The following is a 17,518-nucleotide window of genomic DNA, read 5'->3' as shown; positions in this document are numbered from 1 at the left end:
AAATGCTGTTGTCAAATAAAGCAATTTGCTGGTTTGGCTAGACAGCCAGGACAAACAGGGTTATACCCTCTGCTCAGAAACATGAAAAATGTAATACTTGATGGTAGAAATGCAAATGCATGCTTATCAAAGCAGGTTGAAGCAAGTTTTATTCTTAGTAGATTCAACTTTGTCTTTAAACACGATTATTTTCTCTGTCAGTAATCCTAGCAAATATGACCTTGGTTATTATTGTTACCAACAGAATTTGTCACTCCTTTAATATGCTGCATACCCATCCAATAAACAAACAAAAAACCCACCACAAAACAAAAATGCAAACAAACAAATGTTTATTACAACAGTTTTGTTAGGCTATAAACTGTTGAAACCCAATTTTCAGATAAAGGCTTGAATGCTACTAAGCACTTTGGAGAAGACGTATTGATTCTGTCCTTGGGCATGACTAATTCTCTCCACTACTGTGAAAAAAAACCAATCATAAATTAGCTATAGCTACATTTTCTTATCAGAAACACTCTGCAGTTTGTTTAGACCAGTTATCCTGTAGAAGTAACATTCAAGTCAATAATTACTGAAAGGTTTTATGGTGTCTAGTTTGGGAATATTTCATACTAAATTTTTCACTCTTGTTTTTTGTAAAGAAGATATGAAGTATTTTTCCTGTATTTATTTACAACACATTGCAACTACTATTTCAGAGATAAACCACTTGACTGCTTCTTCTTTGGATCATTTACATAGACTGACCATTTGCAAGCTCTGATGTCAGTGAAGATGCTACACTTGTAGGAGTCTTTGTTTGGGAGTGTTGCTGTGACATTATGCATGACTGTTTTTGTTCTGTCATAAGAAAATAAATGGACTTCTAACACCTATGAAAACTTCATGCCTCTGTGCACAGCACTGACAACAGACACACAGAAGGTACTGGTTTACGCCTTGGAAATAGAGCCGAGCTAATCTTCCCAGCAGAGCCAATCAACTTGGGAACACAGGTGAACCAAAAAGCTTATTGTCATGCAGCTGTTTTATTCAGAACCAACTCAAGATTCTTCCTTTCGTTCTTCTTTTCCTCTCCTCTTTGTTCTCAAGTTCTGCTTTGTAAACTCTGAATCTCTTGTGTGCTGCTTTCTTGTTTTTATTTTTTTTTCATAGAAACATTATACTAGAGCTACAGCTCCTAGAAATCCTTCCTATGTCTACAGCCATCAGCTGCTAAACCATTGCCCTTTAGCAAATACATTGAGTACAGGAGAATTGGGGGACTGTCTCCTTTTTGATGACAACTACTAATAGAAGTTGTTCTAAGAATCTGATTCTTCAGGTATAGTTCATCAGAGCACATTACAGCAAACAGAAAAGTTGTACTATGAACTTGTGAAATAAATGCATGGCAGTTCTAGAAATATGGAGTCTGATGAACACACTTGTCACTGTTCACATTTTGTGGACACTTCATGGTTATTGTGGAATATCTTCACAGTAAGATTTTCAAGCACCGTAATTAAACCCTTTGTATTCAAGTTTGTGACATTTTATGACAGCTGAACTTTTAAGAAGGCTCTGAGTCGAGTTTTGCTCAGATCTTAGATTAGTTGTTCACTGAGGTTGAAGCCAAGTCCTGCATTGCTGCCATAACCAAATCTCACACATCACCTCTTGTCTTTCAGAATTAATCTCTAATACATGAAAACATCACTAGTGATATGAGGTGCATCATTAAAAAAAAATCCCAACCTATTGAATAGAATCTTCATTTTTAATAATTCTTTCAAAGAGTTTACAAAACAATTCACACACATAAATTACTAGTCTAAGTCAGTATAGCTGGCTTCACTTAATCACTGTAATATACAGTACATATCTAGCTAATCTTTATAAAGTAAACATGAGGACTATACTACTGAACATGAAATATAAGAAAGATGTCAGCACCTGCCTGTAGTTACAGGACAATGGCCTGAATCCTCTATAGAGTTTAAAGGCTTCCTTGCTTGCATTTCTTAAGATTAGGAAGCCGGTTAAGATATTGGTTTGATGGAAAAGAACCAGCACAATTTCAGTCAGAAGATAGAAAAAGCAATTTACCTGAAGAAGGTGACAAAGAACTGCACGAGATCCATGATAGTATTATGCTGTGAGAAGGCAATCTGCAAATAAAATAGAAGTAAATTACAACATTTTCAGAGTCAATGGCTCTTTTTAGGCTGGGGCTTTATGCCTCCATGGATGATTAGTTTCAAGTGTAATTTCAACCTAGTGTGCACAAACCTGCATTTATCACAAAGTGAGCTGAGTAACTAACTCTTTGTCAATATCAAAATACAAACAATGGAATATAGTCTATCAAAGTAAAGTTAGTAGAAATATCTACATAAAACTTGCTTTATATAAACAATAAAAACAACAGGCAAAATATTAAGAAATCTTAGCAATACAAACTTTATGAATCTTTATAGTCACCTGTTTTTAGCTATCAATATTTTCCATGTTGATTACAACATCGAAACAAGGTTTTAGAAATGACAAAAACCATCTTGTACTTAAAATAAAGGTAAAATATTTAATTACGTAACATTAAAATCAATGCATATGTTACTTTTAAGAAAATTGATACATCTGGTGCATAAAAAACTCAAACTGTTTCAAAGCAAACTGCTTTATCTTTAAAGCAACAAATATTCTTTTAGGCTAAAGTTTTACAGCCTCACCAGAACATGCATTAGTTCAACTCTTGACTGTAATTTTTCACAAAGATTTAATAATTATTTCTAAGACAGCATTTACACACACACATTCACAGTTGCATGCAGTAGAGCCTATAATTATCATTATAATTACTTCTTGCTAATGTTAAGAATTGTACTTAATATTTAAGCTATATTTACAAATATCTTTAAGTCTCTGTCTTGTTCAGTGTTTCATTGTGTGTCATTATCAAACTAAAGATATACAGAATCTTCTACATTAAACTGCACAAAGTGTTTATGTAACTATATTCTCAGTCTGTTCAAATAATTGCTGGTTTTAGAAATCTTTGTGCATTTAAGATCTGATCTTGACTAGTAATTACACCAAATAACTGATTCACTTTCACAGCAGACTTCTGAAATTTGAAATGATAACTTATGAGAATCAAGAATTGCTTGATTTGGTTTCTTTTTTGGGGGGGGGGGGCAGTATTTTATGGCAAAGCTATAATGTCAACTTTAGTATTATAATGGTGTAATTGTGCCTTGTGCCAGTTATATACAACTAACCATAGGTCAGAACACTTAACGTCTAAGCAAGGAACAGCATGCAAACTGCATCATTCCAGGAATAGGCATAGGGAGCACCATCATACAAGCACACATCTAAAATGTAATTTCACCTTCCTCTTCACTAACAAAACACAATTGATGAAATGCAAACAATTCTAGGAGCTCTAGAATTTGGTACGGAAAGTAGACATGTTAAATTTCTAAGCCTAAACTATCAGGAAAGATACTTGGTAAATGAATTAGGATATAACTTAGTGTACCCAACTCCTTAACTGTTACCATCTATCTCCTCTCTAGAGGAAATAGACATGTACATAGCTTAAGTAGACTGCTGTGCTTTGATCAGAGCAAAACCTATATTCTGCCCTGGGAGTCTGTGAAAAGACAAGGAGATGAAGTTCATGTGGGAGTGAAGCAGGAGAGAGAAAGAAATCTGACTCACTACTCAAATTTAATCTACAAAGGTTTTCACATTTGTCCAACATAAGCAGAAATTTTAAATTCTCAAAAACGTTAACTTAGGTTACTGTCACGATGAATAGTGTTCCTAAATGAGGAGAGATTAGGGAGTAAAAAACCAAAAAATTGAAGAGAAATGACAGAGAGGACAAAAGTGTCAAAGTATCTGTTAATGCAAACATAACTTTTATTTCACATAGAAAAGATAAAATCTGAGAAAAGATCTCAAGATTTCTTTGGCACAAACTAAACTGCATCCCAAGAATAAACAATTGTTCAAGAATACTTTATATCAAAACCAAAGAGTTTTCTATATTTAACCTTTACTTTAAATGCAGGCCAGATTTCCTTCAAACAATAATTAGTACTCAAATTAACTGCTTTTTTTTAAATAATATTTTGTACACATTTCATACTTCAGGCAATGAAGTATGAAGAGAAAAAAACCCATGCCAGTTCACCTTTTGTTAAAAAAACATTTGTTGAAAGAGCATTTATATGAGTAAATATTTTAATGTAAGGTTTTGACACTCATTAACAGTGTTTCTTAGTCTAGAAACAGCCGCAGTCAAAGGATTGTACTGCAATCAAAAACCACAATCTGATCACAGTCATACCAGGAAAGTTCTATTGCAAATTTTTCTACGAAAATGTAGTGCCATGAAGTAAGCAGGTTTGAAACAATTGAATGATTTCACATGCTTATTAATGATTAAATAATTTACATATCCGCAAGCTGAAGATGAGATAGATCCTTTTTGCACAAAAACAGACAGAACAAAAATGATTTTACATTTTCCACCTTCTATTAATCAAATCATTAACTTCAGACAATTGTGATGCTCTTTTGCCAATGTTCATATTTGCAAACCTACGGAAGAACCTCTGTCTGTAGAACTTGTTTGGTTGTATGGCATATTCTTGACAGTACTCACACTTCAGAACAAAAGCACAGTAAAATATAAAGTTCTACCTCAGAAGTAATTTCAGATTTTAATAAAACATTATCTTCAAATGATTACATTAGAGTTCATGTTTAAAAGATGAACTAGAGTATTTTCTGAAGAAACAGTACCATGCATCTTAGACTATTTTCAACACAGAATATTAACAAAAAGAATACATATTTTAATATAAGTAGATCACAGAGGAGCAAATCAAATGTCATGAATCTAAGTTTGACACAGAGAAACATAATACAATTAAAAGATCTATTTCCATGGTATTTTCACCTAGATATGAATGTCTCTGTGGTTTTTTTCTTGTGCCTACATAGACAAAGGTCAAGGAAAATTCTTGCAACCTCAGGTTTCTGCTTTGGACTTAAAGATATTGGAGATGAATATCTGTTTTGTTAATTTGTATCATACCTAAGTAGCCCTCAGATGCAACAAAATATCTAATAAGCCTTCTCTTATAAACGACTATCAAGATAAATATCATCTCCATCATTTGCTATCAAGAGCCATGTGGAAAATAATTTTCTAACACAAAGTATATCTTGTATGAGTGAACACAGAATTTCCAGCATAAAACTATTTCCCTTGAACAAAGAGGAACAATAACCCCTCTGCTTTACAGAGCTTAACACCGAAAAATGGAAGTAGGATTACTTATAGCACTATAAAACATTACTTGAAACACAAATTCAGCTGCAGATGCAATTTTTTTTCATTCAACAGTCTTAGAATTCTAAAAGAGAAGTTAGGACTGAAATCCTATAGCTACAGATGTAGATTTATTTCAGTAAATGTCCATGATCAATGCTTCTCTTCAAAGGCAACTTTATAGACAGATATCTATCATAAATGTTAATCAGTTTTCTCAACTTTACAGAAACCACTAGAACAATTTTCACATACAACAGAGGAAGTTCTTTTCCCTGTTTGGCTAGGGTTAAAAGCTTTCAGTAACTTTATAAACCAATATTGTTACAGAGAAATTGTTGGTATGCAACATAAATAATGACAGCTTTTGCTGAAATGTATGAACCAGATGTTTACTTTTCTTAAATACTCAGCTATTGGCAGCAAAGAAAATCAAAATAACTAGAAAATTTAAGGTGAATCAGAAGTTATTGTTTTCATGATAAAACTTTAACCCAAACAAAAAAGAACCAATCTAAAGGCTTAAAGATATGCAGTAAAATCTTTTGTCTGACTTCATAACACCATTCAATTTTATATTCCTTAGAAAGTTGTTACAGTATTGGAAGATCTCTTGAATGCAACCAATATAATTTTATTTGTACTTAGCCTAAATTTTTGTCATTTGCTGCTAGCAGACAACTACTAGATTATCAAACTACAATGAACTTTTGCAACAATTTTTATAAATTCCTAGCTTTGTACTCCAGTAAGGCAGAGTTTAATTTCAACATATGGTTCACAGAAAGTCCTAGCTGTTGTTTAACACTTCCTTCAGCTTTGAGTGTTTAAAACAAATAATAATTATGAGACACCTCCCATTAATGAAATCTCTCCTATGATTAAAGGATCTCTACCTTGAGCAATGTGACAAAAGATGAATTTTCGTAAGGTAGTTTGGAATGTTCTAATGGTAGTGAAACCACCTATCAAGACTGATGATAACAAGGAAGAGTTGTATGTATATATGAATCAATATTAATTTCCACAGGATAAAAATGAGTCAAATTCTTGAGCATGCAAGCACTTTATGATGCTCAGAAGACTTCAAACCAAAGTGGAAGATATGAAGGTTGTACATTTTACAGAATCACAGAATTGGTAGAGACTGTGTGGTTTTCTTGTGTAGAGTGGAGAGGACAGGTGAGAGAGGAAGAGGAGTTGATAGGTAGACAAGTTGTAAGAAAAAAAAAAAAAAGAGAGATAGTTTATAACCTGAGAAACATGAAGAGACAAGGATGTGGAAGGAAACTATAATGTGAAGTAAAACTGATGCTTCTGCTAGACTTGGATTCATCTTGTGAAGCAGTTGTGATGAGTAGGATCTAGAAGTGAGAATTGAAGTGACTATTTTATGAAAAATGCTCTGTAATCAAAATCTGAGGAATTGCTTTCAACTTGGATTTAGCTTTGAAGCCTGATGATTCTGTATCAGCCATGAAGGAGGACTTGTGTGCCTGAAAGTTTGTCCAACTTTTCCAGGTGTATGTTAGTAAAACATACAAACTTCTATCTACAAAACTCATCTTGCAATTTTGACTATTGTGTTATCTGAGGTCCTTTTTCTATCAATATTTCTGCTTGGATTTTTATCTGGATGAATGAAAATCTTTAAAATAAATAATTTCACATACAATCTTCCCATGCACTCTTTGTGTCTCATTCAATCAGTAATACCAATATAAAGAATAAATACAAATACATTCTGAACCCCACAGTCATAAAAACTCGGACAGAATGAAAAGATTCCAAAGCAAAATGAAAGGGTGTTAAGAGATAGAAAGCTATAAGGTGAAAAAGTTGATGGTGATATATATTAACTGTGGTGATTAGTTGATCATTGTGGTAGCCAACTTTACTGATAATTCTCATTTCTCTGCCATGTTCAAGTCTTTGAAAAGTACACTTTTTCTAAAAAACAAACATAAAACTCCAAGAAAGCAAGGGAGAATTAAAAAGTCAGATATCCAGCAGAACATGCCAGAGAACATTGCATACAAGGATGCACTACAATCAAGATTACAGTTCTTAATTTTGGATGCTTTGATTACATGTATGATATAGGAAATACACTTTACATTGACTAATGATAGGTTGTTGTTGAACTAGCAACAACTTTTGAACACATGGATTCTTCCAACATTTAAAAGTTAACGTCTGTAGGAACAGATTTTTTTTTTCCACGGCTCTAGATACATAATTTTATGTTCACCTTGGCTATTATATGCAGTAATAATACAGTCCTAGAGAACAATAGGTCAAGATCTGTTCCACCACAAAAATGAGATAACCCTGAATGTCTAACTTAAGGATACCTTTCACATGCAAATAAGTTTGGCCTCAGAATTTTGTGGTTTAGTTTGAAAAATATAGGTGTTGAGAAGCAGTCTGCAATTCTAATGAAGCCAATCTAGCAAAAGGAAAAAGAAAGGGAAAATCAGGTAGAATGGAAGAGCATTAAATCAAAATTCCACGTTGCAGTAAACATGAATCTAATCCATGAAATGGTTCATATATTCAAATAATGTCGACAAAAAGCAATTTTAATCTATGCTCCATTTCATGACATTATCCACTAGTGTAAATTCCTATCTGCTCAGGCTCTCACACAGTGAACAAACATTTCCTCCTCCACTGTTAATAAATTAAGAATGAACAAATAAGAGAAACTAAAATAAATACATGGATAAATTTTGTTAGATGGTCTAATTATTAAACCTGGAAACATAATACAATAAGGTCAGACACAACCCAAAGTAAACTGCCTGGACTGTGTTGATCATGAATACTTAAACCCTGCAGAATTATTACTTCCTTCAGTATCATCAAAACTCTAACTTAATTTCTTCTTGGATAAAACTATTATACACTGCCACATTGGTACTATGTATGTTCTGAAGCAGAAGAAATGGATATTGACCGAACATAATGACTAACATATTTTGTGTTCCACTTTCCTGAGGAACACCTTTTGACTAAGGCAACTGTAGACAACAAAAATAAAAGACAACTGAGCAAAATATTTGTGTTGGTGGGCACATGTCCGTCTATAACATTTTTATCATGAAAATGGGAAAGATCAAATACTGGGATGTTGGCCAATTTAGATATATAATGAATATTCACATTTACTATTTGTTGTATGAAGTCAAGTTTAAATATATATCGTGCAGGAACACAACTGCAGAGATTCAAGTACAAGCTATTTAAAGACATTGTTATATACTATAAGTAATTGGATTTAAAAACCCTATGGATATCTTTAGACTCAGTAAATACATGACTACTAAATAATCAGTAATCACATCATAAAAGATTAGTTACTCTGGGTTTTTTTGCTCAAATATACCTACAGTTATATGGGAGTTTTATAGAGAGGATAAAAAATGGTAATGACTGTTCTTTTACATTGGAATTTGAATATGAAGAGTGGCCTGCACCAGTGAAAAGCAGATAGTAAGAAACTGTCATTTTTCCCAATATAAATATTGAACAGCCAAAGCATAAAATGTATTCTATTTTCCTTTGGAAAACGAAAATACCAAGAAAGCTATCATAAGAAAAGGACAAATTTACCAACAATAAATACAAATTACTTCTCTCTAAATTAGAGATATATTAAACACTTTCACACAGAGACTAAAAAATGCCATACATTTATTCTTTATATTTTCTTTCCTAAAACTTGCAAGAGAAATTTTAAAGAAAAATGTTCTGAATTTTGCCATGTGGAACATGGCAATTCTACTCAAATATGTGAATTTAGTCAAAATTAGTCAGATGGTTTACAATAATCAGCAGAGCTAGGAAGGCACTTCATAGGTGACTCTAAAATAGATGTGGGATTCTTATAACGTGGAATGAATTACCCTATGGAGCTGCCATTTCTCTCTGCTAACAGCACAGGGAGCCTATGATTAGTATAGACTATAGAGCTAATGTCAAACTCAGAATATAAATGATGTTAGGTGAGATAAATTTCTCCCATAGTTTTCACGTACTGATTGGGTATTTCTGAAAAGTAATGTAATGTTAAAATAGGAAAAAGAAATATTTCTTCTTACCAGGATGAAATGATCAGAAAAAGCAATATGGAGCTAAGTGTCTGTTGGCAGATTACTGCTTTGTACTGTGTTGATGGCAGTAAAGAATTTAGTCTAGTATCAACAAACTGTCCTCCTATATAATGAAAACTCGTGGTAGCAAAACTTCCATACTGATAATATAAACAGCAAATCAAAGATAACTTAAATCAAACTCAGAATCACAGCCTTCACATCAAGATTTGATAAACAGCTTCTAGAGATTATTACTCTATGCTGAAGTTCTGTATCTCATGGTGGCATTTGCTAGATTATCCAAATACCCACCTCTTTCTTTCTCAAATAATGTAATAATTACAGGATATAATTTCCACTACTCAGAGTCACAAGAAGCTAAAAGACAATCTAGGTTTATATTCAAGTGAGATGAATAACATGGGTTTATAGATATCTTTTTTTCTACCTTGTATTTTGCCTATTAAATTCAATATGCATACTCTGACATTTTACTGCTTTACTCAGTTTTGTATATGTATAGACATACAAACAAATGCACATCACACAGGGAAACCCTCAGTCAGCAGCTTCCAAAAAGTGAAGAAGAAAACCTGGGGGAAGGTAACTGTTATTTAACATACAGTTTAATTCAGTATGCAAAATATCTTCATAGGGATTAATACAGACATTATTAAGAAATTGAGATATTGAGTTTTAAAGTCTGTAAGATAATGAAAGAAAACTAAAAGGCATGGACAAGGGACAAACAACGTGTTTCAAAATTAAACTAAAAAAAAAAGAAAAAGAAATTGATGCAAAGACCTATAGTACCATAAAAGTTATTTTAGACATAAACCTTTGCAGAAGTGAGTTCTCCTACAAACTGGATGTGAAACAGCAGATTTCTAGACATTTTCCAAAGCTCTGATTTTTAAAAGCCTGGCTAGATTAAATGAACAAGCAGGAAAATCAAATACGAGAAGTGAAGGGAATGGAGTCTGGAAATTTGTCAGGTAGAGTGGAATGAACAAATTCTACAACAAAGAAAAGCATTGCATGATGATATGGCTTTGTTCATCAAACTACATTAAGGAAAAGTCATTTCTATGACTTGCTAGAATTGGATTTCTCTCTCTTTTCAGCTTTTTTTGTTATGACATCTTATGACATCTTATTACACCTTAATAAATTAAAGAGTCTCCCTTAGGAAAGCTTCACCTTTTATGGAGTGAATTCTTATATGTTAGCATCACAGAGTCACTGAAACGTAGACTGGAGAAAACATCTCAAAACTCATGTTATTCAATTTCCCACTCAAAGCCAGGCTACCATCAACAGCAAATCAGGTCAACAGTGTCTTTTTCCAGGTAAGTTTTGAAAACCTATCCAAGGATGGATATTCCACAGTCACTCTGGGAAATTTGTTTCAATGCAGCATTTCTAACATGATGTGTTTTTTCTGTGTTCAGTCTGAATCTCCCAAGCTGCATCCTATGACCACTTCCCCTTGTTCTACCACTTGGTACTGCAGAGAATAACAGCTTCATCATTGTTGTAACTCCACCGCAAGTAATTGTGTACTGGAGGTTCTTTGCCAGACTAATCAATCCCAAGCTTGTGTGCTTTAGGCCCCTAAAAACCTTTGTGTCACTTGGCCCCCCTCAGCTTCTCAATATCCTTTCATTCCACATGCAGCCTCACAGAGCTGAGTAAAAGAGGGTAATTTTCTCTTAATGAGACCTTACACTTGGGTATTGCTTGAACTGAAATAAGAGCATACTGTTGGCTAATATTCTAGTCAACATTAGGTAATTCCATCCTAGTTAGGGCTTTGCACTTCTTGTCAGACTTCACATGGTTTCTGTTGGCCCAGTTCTCAAATTTCCTGAAGTCCCAAATCAAAACTCTACTGTTTGACATAGCAAACTCTCTCCCTCTCAACATCAAGTCATTTTGGTCTCCTAATAAACACAGCACATTTATCATTGACATTTTTCAAAGTAAAATAGATTTTTTATCTTTTTCAGATCCTTGATGCGTCTCTCTATCTTTTTGGTTGGTTTGTTTGTTTGTTTTTCTGTAGAAGCTGGTACCACGTTAAGGATAAAACAATGACAACTGCAGGCTCAGTTGTCAGAGGCTTCACCCCTCTTAAAAATATACCATGGTCCTCTGACCTAAAGTGCTACTGTTAAAACTCATGTTCTAATAAGCATATGTTAACTCTCTGATTCACAATCTCCATTATAACAGCACAATTTAAATTTTTTCCTGTCAAAACTAAATAAGCTCAAGCACAGACTGGTGATATTGTATCTACAGAGTGTGAGAAACTACCTGGGTGCTGCACAGTACTACCTTCATTCTCATCCAGTGTAACATGATCAATGCACTTGCAAAACATCAGGAATCCTTGTTCATAATAGGGAATCCTACTCAAGCAACTGACAGCCTATCATGGCTCTAGGATACCATAATAAGTTAAAACTGTAACTTATATTTTATTCAAAACATGAACATGGGACATCTCCAACTTTATACGTGGTTTATACTTCTACACAAACCAGTACTTCACTCCTCAAAGTGCTGTACATTTCTGAGGGAAAGTGGTTCAATAAAATATATTGCATTAGAAAAATAGTAAGAGGACTCTCATCTAAAATAGCAAAACTAAAGTGCTATTTTCTTCTCAAAAGAGTCTAAAAGATACCTCTTCAAATGCAAAAGACGTATACGATGTTTTCATCAATGTCAAAATGGAATTAGTGGTGCAAGTTTAAATCTCCTGGTGCTGGTACACTATTACTCTGTGAAACTATAAGTTGAAACAATTTGTATTCCAGGGTTCTAAAATACAGGAAAATACCACTAAATGCTACTTCCACTAAAAAGCTAACATTTAAGTCACATTTCTGTAATTATTGATATGATGGCTACACAAAATATATATTCTACAGAACCCACACAGACTGTTAGAAGGAAAACTTCCTGGAGAATGAAGTCAGAATCTCAGAGTCAGTGCTTTTGTGTCAGGATGTATTTAAATTTAGAAAGCTGTCTGATGAATCTGAGAACACTCACCGAGATGAAAAAGTCACAGCATGTATTGTAAGGTGCAGAGGGTGGCTCAAAGGTCTTCCCATATGAAAATTTTCTTTAAAAAAAAATCTCTACAATTAAAGAAATACAAAGTTCTAGGAAGCATCAGCCAGCACTGCAAAATCTCTCTCCAGTGAGTCTCAGGCAGAGCACTGAAGGCACAGCCACAAAAGCCACCAAGCTGTACCTTCTTAAGTTGGGCAAAAGTTTATTAGGGCAGCTAAAGTAAATACCTGTAATGCCTGACTTGCACTGAGTCACTTCACCTACACGCCAACCTAAATCATGCATGTACTGACTCCTGACTGAAACATTATATATATACCTACCACTACCCTGCCATACAGCACACATGGACCCAAACTTCTACAATAGGCTGTTGTGCTCCTTTTGCACAGTCCACAAAGGTCAGCATAGAAGCAAATCATCTAGATTTCTTTAATAGAAATCCTCCTAGACTGAGCAGCAGCAATCTGAGGACTGTGCATGCAAATTAAAGAGGAAATATAATTCCATGGAACACGTCTCATTAAATGGCACACTTAGGTCGTCATTCCCATGTCTATTACAATGCACCTCTGCTAGAAATACGACATTAACCCCTCCACCTTGCTCCTTGCAGCATACAGGAGAAAATTAACAGATTGAGGATAAACCTGCACAGATCTAAACTCTGCTAAGTCTGTACATCTTGCTCTTCTGATACAAGCAAGCGGCACTGGATGTTGTGGAAGGATATACAAGTGTCATATAGTTATTTACAGTTATTTAAGCCTTTAGGGAGTTAATAAACTTTTACTTGGCTCTACTAATACATATACTGCTCAAATGAATTTAGTTTACAAAGCTATTCAGCGCACTTAGCATAATTGACCTTTTATCATTTATCAATACATAACTTGTTTACTGTTGGGGACCATTAAACAAAACAAATTCAAAAGTAATCAGATGGAATTAGAAAATAAGAAGAGCTTTTCAGAGGCAGGGAGCTCCCTTAAATGTGGTCACAGAGTAGCTGATTCTAGCTTTTAATCTTTAATGACTGGATTTCAGTTTTACTGTGGAGTAAAGTACAGTAGAGTTCAGAAGCAATGTTACTTTGTATAGAAATCTGAACTATGGTTTGTACCACATCAAATGTATTTTAAAAGTATCTGAGATTCAATTTAAATGTCTGAAGGAATTCAAAGTAATTATGTATTGAACTATTTTCTGTTTTTAAAGAGGCAAATAGTAGTCTTGTTTCTACAAAACATCACATTCAAAACAAAAATAGAGTTTTAGTTTTTGAAGAGTGAATCAACTTTTTGTGTGAGTGTCAGCTCACAGAGAAATGGACCTTGATTTGATATTTATTAAGAAAAAAAAAATCAGATACATATGCAAGGAGATACATCTACATTATATAGTTAATCTGGCAAGCAGAAACCTAACACTCTGGAAAATACTATATTGCTCAAATTACCACTGTTTACATTTTGGTCCTTCAGGCATCTAATGCAAAATCTTAATTACTGATTACAGAAAACTAGAAAAGAATCATTTTTTACTGATATTTGAAATGAACTAAGAAATGAGTGACTTCAGATCTGACTAATGTTTTTAAAGTAATACATTTTCTTCAGACATGGATTTTAAATGGGATTGTTCAAAACAAGTCAAGTAAATATTAGCATTGCAATACCTGGGAACTAAACTATTAACTGACTAAGTTCATATCTTGGAAAGACTGAGTTTTGAACACAATTGGGTTTACACACAGCATTCAGTGAGGATTGATTAATACACAGAAACGACAGCCTCAAAGAAATGCAGAATTCTCATATTCTGAAGTCTATAAACATGAAAAACATCCTATTTGCTTTCCTGCACAGAAAATATTTTTCACTTTTCCCAACAACAACAAAAAAATTAAAAATCTAGACTGAACTATTTGAATGACTTAGAACTTCATGTGGTGGCTATGGCATTTGAAGTTTGTACCTACAAGCATGTGTAGGAATATATATAAACAGAGACAGAAAACGTCTTGCTAAAAAAGGATAGGGTTTTCTTCAAAATATCCTAAGTCTTTGTCTTCTTACACATACAGTAGAGCTGATTTTGCCATACAATCTACTAGTTAACCCACTGGTTGGTCTCCAGTCTAATAAAAATGATAATAAAACTTTTATAGGGCTACAAAAGCTGAATTTTTAAATTTTATGCAATGTTTTGTTCATTTTAGAAATCAAAGACTTGGTTAGAAAAGGCAAAACATGCACTGAATTTTGCATAAAGATCATGCCATTCAAAATAATGCATGTAAAACTCACTGGTGAGATGCCAAGAAAAGGGCAAAGCATTTTCTTAAACATGAAGAGAGTAATTTCCCAAAGTTTATTGTTATGAATGTAGAGCATGCTATAAAGCTGTTGGAACTATGGAATAAAAATTCTGTATTTGCAATAGCACTTTTCTTGATTACTGTGGATTAGCATATTTATGAGGTTACTCAGCCTCAGGTTTAAACCCACAAATCAAAGGTTTACATCAGCATGGGTAATGGATTACACAGAAGTCTATGGCCTACGATATCCCAAAGGTATCTGTCTTTCAGAAGATTTATGCATATAATACCACTTTGTAGAAATTACATTTTCTGATCTTTTGCGTGGTGCTTGGTGATTCCCCTCGATAATGTGTAAAACAACCAAAAAGCAGCATTTCCATTCAGCAGCAAAATTCATTGATGTATCTTCCTGTTCCCATCCTCACTCATTGATAAGACCATGGAGGAGAGGGACTGTGATTCCTTGATGTAAATAGCACTACTACAATGTGAGCAGAAGCCATTGTGAGCACATTTGATGCAATTCAAAGGAATACGTGTTCCAGCAGCTGTTCAGGAACAGATACTTGAATTTTGTTCATCCTAAAAATCTTAGAATAAAGCTATAATTAAGAAAATATTCCCACTTTTTCCTCCAGAGGTGAATGCTGGCTACATTGATAGCAATGGCAAATATCTACCAACTTCCTTTCCACTTCAGAAAGACCAGAATTGCAGAGCAGAACACTACAGAGAAGAAACAGAAATATAACCCTAATGCTGTCTCTCATGAAAGACTATAACTAGTGAAAAGCCAGGCAGATAGCTCATGCAGAATGGCTTTTTCAGGACTCCAGCTACCCATGTGAAATTTTATCATCATTATTGCAAAATGATGATAAATGAAGATGCAGAAACCTCATTAAATTGTACAGAGAAAATGTCCATCAACTTTCTTATTATTTCATTTTTTCACTGAAAACTACATCTTAAAGAGAAATTAAGGAAGGGTATGGGAATCAATTACATATGTGTGCATGACACTGAAGATAAGAGAACACATAATAACCGACATAATTTACAATATGAAATCTTTAAAGCTATGATGAAAAAAAATGAAATTGATTAATCTTACTGTATGTATTTGTATGTATTTTCCACTGAAGGAAAAATGTGGGGTTTTGCATTTAAGGGATGATGTCCACTTATCTATATAAGGGGCAGGAGTATTTTACCAGATCCATTGTTGAAAGAACCACATCAGATTAATGTGAAAATATTAATAACTTCAAACAAAGCAGAAGCAGTTAGCTGACCTTAAAAACCTCAGCATAATAAGAAAGAAAATATGCAATATGTAAAGAAGATAATGAGTTAAATGTTCTTCCTTGAAGAGGTGATCAAAATCCATAAAGTGACAACTGAGACTTTTACAAGATAAAATGAAAATTAAATGATGAGGATTAACGGAACACATTGTGACCAATCTTGTTATGTTAATTTTACTCTTTCATTTAACTTTTATCTCTCATTTGAAACTCCTATTATATTGCAAGCTGTAACAAATTGGGGGAAAAAAAAAAAAAAGCAGGGACAACTGACAGCTCTAGATTTTACTTAACCTTGTAATACATTTTGTAGAGTCAGGGTGATATGTCATTCATCTATTATCTATAACATGTCAGTGATACACTGTCTGATCCAGGAAAGTATTTCTAAAAGATGCAGAGAAATGTGTCATGCTATTATGCTGGAACCTCTGACATCATATTCTTTTAATAACTTGAAGTCATTGGGTAGGCAAAGGTGGATGAGTGACTGGGTCTACGTATATTCAGATCAATGTTAACCAAAGTGGACAGCAGGACCTCCTCAAATGAAACTGATTTCCAAGAAACTGCATTAGGCATTCTAGCACTTTAATAATGCCACAACAAACTACACTGTTAGGTAAGTGCAATCATCATTTCCACGAAACAACCATGTTTGTAACCAAAGCTCTATTCCTGAAATATAGAAAGGACAGTGTAATGTATGAGATATATCACCTAGAACTGTGATTTTGAAGGCTACCTGTAAAGTTCCGAACGGGCTGTTCCCATCTCATGGACAAACAGTAAAGTACTTGATTCACATTCACTTTCATTCATAAAGGCCTTAGTTTTTTAGAAGAACAAAAAAAAAACCTACAAAAAAGAACCCCAAAGTTTTCAGCACTGAGAGTACTTTTTATTCTCACTTTTTGAAAACTTTCCAAGTATATTTTACAGAAGCTCTAATTGTTTAATTAGGCATGTGCAAATGAACAGTAACCATTCGAGTGTTGAACAGCTTTGAAAAAATCCAAATCCAAAGAAAATAAATACATTTTTTCTGCTAGAGCACTTTATGCTTTCAGAGAGTAAAGGAAAATACTTTTCAAGAGCCCTACATAATTATAATGCTGGCTTGAACTCTGTTGAGAAATAAGGCAGTACTTTTTCTTCTCTTAGGTTGAACATTTCATACCAACTTCAAGCAAAAATATTATGATCTGCTTTTGGGGATCCTTGTTAGCTATATAGATGCTTGTCATTTAAGTAGGAGCAGAGAGAGTGTCTGTAGAGCAGAGTTTGATCCCAAAATAATAACATCTTCTGACAAAACAAGTATATGAGTCAGGGCAAAGATCCTGCATGAAAAAAACATTCCGAAAGA

The 17,518-nt window shown here is 33.8% G+C and overlaps 1 protein-coding gene across 1 annotated transcript in view; it reads right to left on the bottom strand.

Moving 5' to 3' along the window:
- Positions 1–17,518, bottom strand: part of ATRNL1 (attractin like 1) — a 493,875-nt gene that overhangs the window by 237,058 nt on the left and 239,299 nt on the right. Inside the window, exon 25 of the mRNA XM_062001233.1 lies at positions 2,092–2,153. Coding sequence (XP_061857217.1) covers positions 2,092–2,153 — 62 coding nt within the window. The remainder of the gene's footprint in view (positions 1–2,091; positions 2,154–17,518) is intronic.

Source organism: Colius striatus, chromosome 8, assembly GCF_028858725.1.
Source record: "Colius striatus isolate bColStr4 chromosome 8, bColStr4.1.hap1, whole genome shotgun sequence".
Classification (NCBI taxonomy): domain Eukaryota; kingdom Metazoa; phylum Chordata; class Aves; order Coliiformes; family Coliidae; genus Colius; species Colius striatus.
This window is presented reverse-complemented; position numbering and strand designations above follow the sequence as displayed.